The following is a 9,083-nucleotide window of genomic DNA, read 5'->3' as shown; positions in this document are numbered from 1 at the left end:
GAACAGTGAAACAAATGCACGTGCGGTGCGTGATGAGCGTTAACTAAGACTACCGTAGAAACCAACCCCTTCATGTTCTCGGGGTTTCATTTAATGTGCATACCCCCCTGTAATACAAACCAATAATAGCGATTTGAAACTATGATCGTTTGTTAAACAACTTATATCCCGAGTTGAATAAAATTCTGAGATTTTAATGTCTAATTGGCATGGTAAAGTTATGAGGATTGGTAATCTTAATTTAACTGTATTTGATTTACTTTTTTGTTTAAAGTGAAATTCATCTGTACGTTTTCACTGCACACAGACTATAATATCTCTCGAAACCAAGAAATAAGAACTAGATATGAGAATGTCGTCTGTTGGCAGAGAGCTCCACAGATCCAACACTGGTCATCACTTCCATATTTGTTTTAACCAACAATAAAGTTTGTTCTGTCATGTGAGCAGTTGGTCACAAGTAGAGATTCAAAACACTAACCACTCTGTAAAATCATCGAATTCCACAACAGTGGTGGCGCGTGGTCCTGTGCTGAAAGTTAAGCAGCGTCCGGAGAGTCCTTGGATGGGTGACCGTGTTTGGCAGCTTGACTCCTGAGAGTTTTTTTTGAATTGAGTCCTGCTTCACAACGAAGCACATGTGACACATGTGGTCTCACCTTAGACAAGCGAGTTTGTTCAAACTTGTCTCTGTTCACCCAACAGGAAAATGGGTACCCAGTGGAAAAAGTCATATGACTATAACCTTTTAGCCCCTAACAGGCAGCTTGGGTTATCCGGGGTAATAATGTGCTGTGCCTTGATTGTTAGCCCTATGAACATACCTAGTGTGGAGTTTGGCGCTATATAAATGGACACATTATTATCTGTAGCACAAAGAGCATGCCCTTGAGGTGTGGAGTTACTACTGCGCTCTACAAATGTCCATATTATTATTATTAACCTTAAAAATGACAACAGATATTTAGACATCATCCATTGTCATTCGTCACCTCTCGCCCCTTTCCATAACCTCCAAACTGGTATTTGGTATCCCAGAATAACACGAGTTGGTCGTGAATGCATCCATTGTATTAACTGGTCTGTAGCAGACTAGACCTAACTTCCAACAGGAGACGGATTTGTTCAATCTATGCATGTTTACTATACGAGTAGTTTACTGTATTATGTTGGCAGTTTGTACTGACTGACTGAGTTTGGTTTTACGCCGCTTTTAGCAATATTCCAGCAACATCACTGCGGGGGACACCATAAATGGGCTTAAAACATTGTACCCATGTGGGGATTCGAACCTTTTGTTCTCAGAAAACCTAAAGGCAGGAGGGAAAAAAGTAAAAAGAAATCAATACTAAAATTATTTCACTTTTGGCAATTTATGAAGTGTATATGGGGCAAAGCACAAAATAGAAAAACAATTTATTGTAAATTTATATTTTTGACCAATAAAACATTAGGATATTATTTTTTGAGCGGTAAAAATTTACTTATATTATTTTTCTTATTCTTGAAAAAATATCACCGATGGATCCGTAACACAAGAAATAAAATTAGTCTGGCCTAAAGGACATGCACAAACAAGCCACCCACCTTACTCACCTCTTACTAAAAGCATGGGTTGAAGACCAATTCTAACCCAGATCTTCACGGGTGGGGACAAGCATGGGTTAAAGACCAATTCTAACCCAGATCTTCACAGGTATGTGGGGACAAGCATGGGTTGAAGACCAATTCTAACCCAGATCTTCACGGGTGGGGACAAGCATGGGTTGAAGACCAATTCTAACCCAGATCTTCACGGGTGGGGACAAGCATGGGTTGAAGACCAATTCTAACCCAGATCTTCACCAGTTCAAACCCACAAACCTCAATGACAAGTGTTGTCACGAAAGATCTTAATTCTGTTGCCCAGGTTCGATTCCCCACATGGGTACAATGTGTGATGACCATTTCCGGTGTCCCCTGCTGTGATGTTGCTGAAATATTACTAAAAGCAGCCTAAAAGTAAACTCACTCACCCATGTTAACAGAGCTCAAAGATGGATGCTATGTAATTCACAATCAGCTGAGAATTTGTGGCTGTAAAAACAAACCAGTATTCCACAGTAAACATGTCAAACCAACACTCATTCATTATAAGCATGTTCTACAGAAGTTAGGAGAATATATCCAGTGTGTTTATATTTAGTATTTCATCATTGGTTACAACCTCAAAGGTGCTGCTCATCTAAGAGTTGGTTGGTAAGTTGGTTTGTTGATCCCGCTAGTCACTTTTTAAAACAAGCATGGGTTGCTGAAGACCAATTCTAACCGGATCTTCACGGATGGGGACAAGCATGGGTTGCTGAAGACCAATTCTAACCCGGATCTTCATGGGTACTCATCTGACAGACAACAGATAGTTCTCTATGGTGTCCAGTCTACAAGAGTGCCTGTGAGGCCAGTATCGATGCATTTGAAATAATGTTTGTCCCAACAAAAGTTCAGTATCACTCCACAAGGCTAGTACTAGTGACTTCTCGTGTCAACCAGTAGTTGTAACTGAATGTTTCTCACACTTTCACAGTGTACTACACTCCTTTTGTGGGAACACAAGTCCTACATAATGATACCATTTCTGAAGTCGTATCAATGTCAGCTTCCATCTCGGTAACATCAGAAGTCACTGAAATTACCTCTTGCAGAGACCATGACCATGCTTTGATGTCAAGGTTAAGATTAAGTTCAAGGTTATCCTGTGACAGGATGTAAACTCTACTACTACAACCGTCAGTAGCCAAGTGGATACAGTGTTCGCTCATCACACTGATCACCCATGTTCGATACCCTTCATGTGAAGCCAATTCTGATGTTCCCCACCATGATATTGCCTGATTAGGCCAGACCAATTTTATTTCTTGTTTTATGGATTTTTGTCCTCAGAAAAAACCTAAAGGCAGGAGGAAAAAAATTGAAAATAAAATCACCAAAGTAATATTCTTTCTAAATACTAAAGTTTTTTACTTTTGGCAATTTATGAGCTGTATATGGGGCAAAACACAATCTAAAAGTTTTTTCTTTTAAGTTTACATTTTTAAGCCAATAAAAGCAATAGCATTTATTTTTTGAGCAGGAAAATTAATTTTATTTTTTTTTTCTTATTCTTGAAAAAATATGACAGGCAGATCCGTAAAACAAGGAATAAAATTGGTCTGGCCTTATTGATTAAAGCAGCATAAAACTCACTTTAGAAAATGCATACATTTTTCTGTGTATACACGTTTGATAAATTTGTATAGACATTTTAATGTTTATATGTATATATTAATAGCTTGTTCAATATTCTCCACACATGTGACTAGTTTCAATGAAGAAGCATGAAAAATTCAATCTCTTCCATTTATGCATTTATGCAAATATGAAAGCAGACACTGCTAATCTTCTAAATGTCGCCATCAAGATTGTAATGAAAAGTGTACTATAATAAGTATGCTCATAGAAACAAATAAGGGAACACATGAAAGTACAAGTGTTCCTTTATATATTTCCAGAATTTCACTCACAGTGCAATACATACCTTGTGAAGAAACCTGGAAAAGAATAAAGGAACTCTTGTACTTTCATGTTCAATAATCATTCCATGAGTATATCTCACACAATCATGAGTTGTCGAGAATAAAGTTTTGTCGTGATGTATTTTTACAGATATTCAGCTGCAGGTTGGAGTCTGGCTTTCCATCTCCTGATAGACACTTGCCACTGGCTGGGTTGTACAGCTGAGTTATCTCCCCCTGAAATAAATAACACTTGTTAAATTAAGTTCACGGGACAGTTCACAATTTATGAGTGAGTGAGTGAGTTTACTTTTACACGCACTCAGCATTATTCCAGCTATATATATGGTCTGTAAATGTCGAGTCTGGACTAGACAATCCAGTGATCAACAGCAAGTCACTGAGCCTGACTACCCTATCCCGTTAGTCACCTCTTATGAGAAGTATTGGTTACTGAAGATCACTTCTAACCTGTATCTTCACTTTTTCATAATTTATGGCTAGGTGGGGTGTGATGATGATTTTATGGGGGGGTCACCCATTTTGTTCTGGGGAGGTAGGGGGGTTTATATTTACAGAGTTTATTAATATATTTAAGAGCTGTTAGTATTACGTTTGCTTCTGCTGTGAAAATTGAACTGTCATTGGGTAATGTGGAAGATATTGTTTGGACCCAATGACAGTGGCACAAGCTACTGCACCACCATCCTTGGACCCATCTGTAAATAAGGATTTATATGTATTATATTTACTTTTTAATTTATTGTATTCTTGTTTATATTGTAATTCGTTAGCTTCTGATTTTTTCAATGTAGTGAGTGTTAGGTCGACTTGTGGCCTAACCAATTGCCAAGGAGGAGAAGAAAGAAGACGGGAAGGAGATATATTTTCGAGCTCAATGCAGGCAGCAGTAATGAATGGCTTAATCCTGAGCCCAAGAGGCGGAACAAGAGAAGATTTCTTGTTGTACAAATCCTCATAAAGAGGTTTAAAGATACAGTGAAATGCAGGAGTAAATTCGTTAGAATATAGTTTGGTAATGTATTGTAATAATTTGATACGGCGTTGTGCAAGAGAAGGCTGATCGGCCTCGACGTAGAGACTGTCAACAGGAGATGTTCTGAATGATCCAAGACAAAGTCTCAGACCTTGGTGTTGGACAGAATCTATTAGTTTTAAGTTGCTTTTGCAGGTTCCACCATATACGATGGAGCCATAATCAAGTTTTGAGCGGACCAATGATCTATACAGGTGTAGGAGGGTAGTTTGGTGCCCTCCCCACTTTGAACTAGAAACGACTTTCAATAAATTGAGTGCCTTCAGGCATTTAATTTTTAGGGATTTGATATGCGGAAGAAAGGTTAAATGGGAGTAAAAAATCAGACCTAAGAACTTGGCCTCCAAAACAACTTTGATGGGAGTGCCATTGAGAAACAGTTCAGGGTCTTTTTGCAGTTTATATTTTCTACAAAAATGTATACAATTAGTTTTTGATTTAGAAAATTTAAAGCCATTTTCAAGACACCGTTTATTTATTTTGTTTAAACATAACTGCAGTTGCCGTTCAATAGTATACATATTTTTACCACAACAAGAAATATTAAAATCATCCACAAAAAGTGATCCATCAATATTGAATCATTTAAAACCTTAGATAAACTGTTGATCTTAATGCTTAACAATGTGACAGACAAAATACTGCCTTGTGGGACACCCTGATCCTGATTATAATGGTCAGACAGGGTTGAGCCTACTCGGACTTGAAATTGTCTGTCATGTAAAAAGTTGGATATAAATTGAGGCAAACGGCCCTGTAATCCAAAATCATGTAAATCTCTTAAAATACCATATTTCCACGTAGTATCGTATGCTTTTTCTAAATCGAAAAAGATCAACACTGCATGTTGTTTATTAATTATGGCATTTTTAACAAAAGATTCCAAATGCACTAAATGATCAATTGTACTTCTGTTTTTACGGAAACCACATTGTATATCAGTTAATAGGTTATTGGTTTCCAGGTACCAAACTAATCCATTATTGATCATGCATTCCATGGTTTTGCAAACGCAGCTAGTGAGTGAAATTGGTCGATAATTAGAAGGATCGGTATGATCACGTCCAGGTTTAGGAATTGGAACAATAATGGCATCAGGCCATGAAGAAAGAAAATCCCTGGATGTCCAAATACTATCAAAGATATGTAAAAGTGTCTCTAAACAGGATTCTGGTAAGTGCTTCAGGAGTTGATAATGAATGCTATCAGCTCCTGCAGCTGTATCGTGAGCTTGGTCAAGAGCTTTATGAAGCTCATGAATAGAAAATAATTCATTATAGTCTTCCCCATTATCCGTGTTGAAATTAATAGGTATCTTTTCTTGTTGCTGTTGATATTTTTTAAAGTTAGTTAACAGTTAGAGGAGGAAGAGTGCTTAGCCAAAGTTTAACCTAGTTTGTTTGCAATATCTAAAGTATCTGTTAATATTTCATTTCCATTTTTATAGCGGTGGATGCCAGGTTTAGAGCCTTTACCTTTTATTTTTTGTACCATATTCCATACCTTGGACATGGGCGTACGTGAATTGATTTATGATATATAATTTCGCCAAGATTGGCGTTTACTTTGTTTAGAGGTACGCCTAGCTTTGGCATTTAAAATCTTAAATTTATTGAGATTATGGACCATAGGATGGCGACGGAAATAGTGCTCAGCCTTTGATTGCTTTGGAAATAGCAAACGGGTTGATCTTTAACTGAAGACCATTCTTAGATTCAACAACAATAAATCGTGCCCAAGAATTAGAATTTTGTGGAAGAGAAACATCATCATCAGACGACAATATGTCAGCTTCCAAACATCTCTTTTTTTCATTTCGGTTAGAACCAGAATGATTGTGAGCCATGATTATATCAAAGAGATTTTACAACCCTGCTCCCCATCCACCATGGAACGTCAACGAGGACGATGTCTAACTGCATCGGGTCTCCAGCATGCAAACAACAGGGATACAGGGGTGCTATACTGTAGCAAATATGACATGAATAGCTAGCTCTGTTTACTAAGTTCACTGTCAGGCTGGTTCTGCCCATAACAATAACTTATAAACATATAGAATTCAGCGGTCAACATCACCAGATTAGCCCATGAGCCACTGCCTTCTGGCATAGGACTCTAGACAATATAATATCATGAATAATTGGAATTTCGAAAAGCCAAGACCAAATAACATATCAAGTAACTTAGTAACTTAGTTTTAGTTGATATAAACAAACCAAAAGAGTTAACATGGAAACTCATGTAGGCTTTTGCTATGACTGGTGATATTTTAAATTGATTTTCCCTCCTGCCTTAGAGTTTTCTGAGGACAAAAATCTGTAAAACAAGAAATAATTTGGTCTGACCTAAGCAAGAAAATCTAACCATAAACAAGACTGTGAACCAATGTTAAAGTTTTCTTTATCTTAATTTCCGAACTTGGTTCAAAGAGTTTTTCATGGTCAAATATTAGAAAATGACTTCCTGTAAATCTCTAACAGGCTTAAACTTTTCACATGTTTGCTTGCATATTCATTATATGTTGTTCAAAGTCCAAAACATGCAGACACTTGAAGCTCATTTAGAAGTAATACACATAATAGAAAGAATTAATGGATGTCAACTTCTCAACGTATATTCTTACTCCTTTATTAGGTGAATGACGATCAGTTACTGAGCCTAAACCTGATAAGCGATGTAGTTATTGAGTATAAAACTAACAATCCATGTAGTTGTTGAGTCAAAATCTGACAATCCAGGCAGTTGTTGAGTTTAAACCTGACAATCCATGTAGTTGTTGAGTCAAAATCTGACAATCCAGGCAGTTGTTGAGTTTAAACCTGACAATCCAGGCAGTTGTTGAGTTTAAACCTGACAATCCAGGCAATTGTTGAGTCTAAACCTGACAATCCATGTAGTTATGGTGTATAAAACTAACAATCCATGTAGTTGTTGAGTCAAAATCTGACAATCCAGGCAGTTGTTGAGTGTAAACCTGACAATCCAGGCAGTTGTTGGGTTTAAACCTGACAATCCAGGCAGTTGTTGAGTTTAAACCTGGCAATCCAGGCAGTTGTTGAGTTTAAACCTGACAATCCAGGCAGCTGTTGATTTAAACCTGACAATCCATGCAGTTATTGAGTTTAAACCTGACAATCCAGGCAGTTGTTGAGTTTAAACCTGACAATCCAGGCAGTTGTTGAGTTTAAACCTGACAATCCAGGCAGTTGTTGAGTGTAAACCTGACAATCCAGGCAGTTGTTGAGTTTAAACCTGACAATCCAGGCAGTTGTTGAGTGTAAACCTGACAATCCAGGCAGTTGTTGAGTTTAAACCTGACAATCCAAGCAGTTGTTGAGTTTAAACCTGACAATCCAGGCAGTTGTTGAGTTTAAACCTGACAATCCAGGCAGTTGTTGAGTTTAAACCTGACAATCCAGGCAGTTGTTGAGTTTAAACCTGACAATCCAAGCAGTTGTTGAGTGTAAACCTGACAATCCAGGCAGTTGTTGAGTTTAAACCTGACAATCCAGGCAGTTGTTGAGTTTAAACCTGACAATCCAGGCAGTTGTTGAGTTTAAACCCTGACAATCCAGGCAGTTGTTGAGTTTAAACCTGACAATCCAGGCAGTTGTTGAGTTTAAACCTGACAATCCAGGCAGTTGTTGAGTTTAAACCTGACAATCCAGGCAGTTGTTGAGTTTAAACCTGACAATCCAGGCAGTTGTTGAGTTTAAACCTGACAATCCAGGCAGTTGTTGAGTCTAAACCTGACAATCCAGGCAGTTGTTGAGTTTAAACCTGACAATCCAGGCAGTTGTTGAGTTTAAACCTGACAATCCAGGCAGTTGTTGAGTTTAAACCTGACAATCCAGGCAGTTGTTGAGTTTAAACCTGACAATCCAGGCAGTTGTTGAGTTTAAACCTGACAATCCAGGCAGTTGTTGAGTTTAAACCTGACAATCCAGGCAGTTGTTGAGTTTAAACCTGACAATCCAGGCAGTTGTTGAGTTTAAAACCTGACAATCCAGGCAGTTGTTGAGTTTAAACCTGACAATCCAGGCAGTTGTTGAGTTTAAACCTGACAATCCAGGCAGTTGTTGAGTTTAAACCTGACAATCCAGGCAGTTGTTGAGTTTAAACCTGACAATCCAGGCAGTTGTTGAGTTTAAACCTGACAATCCAGGCAGTTGTTGAGTTTAAACCTGACAATCCAGGCAGTTGTTGAGTTTAAACCTGACAATCCAGGCAGTTGTTGAGTTTAAACCTGACAATCCAGGCAGTTGTTGAGTGTAAACCTGACAATCCAGGCAGTTGTTGAGTTTAAACCTGACAATCCAGGCAGTTGTTGAGTTTAAACCTGACAATCCAGGCAGTTGTTGAGTTTAAAACCTGACAATCCAGGCAGTTGTTGAGTTTAAACCTGACAATCCAGGCAGTTGTTGAGTCTAAACCTGACAATCCAGGCAGTTGTTGAGTGTAAACCTGACAATCCAGGCAGTTGTTGAGTTTAAACC

At 38.1% G+C, this 9,083-nt stretch overlaps 1 protein-coding gene across 3 annotated transcripts in view; it reads right to left on the bottom strand.

The window, feature by feature from the left end:
• Window positions 1–3,612: 3,612 nt before the first annotated feature.
• Window positions 3,613–9,083, bottom strand: part of LOC124268155 (polypeptide N-acetylgalactosaminyltransferase 11-like) — a 30,954-nt gene continuing 25,483 nt past the window's right edge. For all 3 annotated transcript variants that reach the window (XM_046703179.1, XM_046703178.1, XM_046703176.1), the window contains exon 13: window positions 3,613–3,767. In XM_046703179.1, coding sequence (XP_046559135.1) covers window positions 3,636–3,767 — 132 coding nt within the window. In that variant the 3' untranslated portion in view covers window positions 3,613–3,635. The remainder of the gene's footprint in view (window positions 3,768–9,083) is intronic.

This window comes from Haliotis rubra, unplaced genomic scaffold (assembly GCF_003918875.1).
Source record: "Haliotis rubra isolate DU_JTF1 unplaced genomic scaffold, ASM391887v1 Scf1366, whole genome shotgun sequence".
Classification (NCBI taxonomy): Eukaryota; Metazoa; Mollusca; class Gastropoda; order Lepetellida; family Haliotidae; genus Haliotis; species Haliotis rubra.
This window is presented reverse-complemented; position numbering and strand designations above follow the sequence as displayed.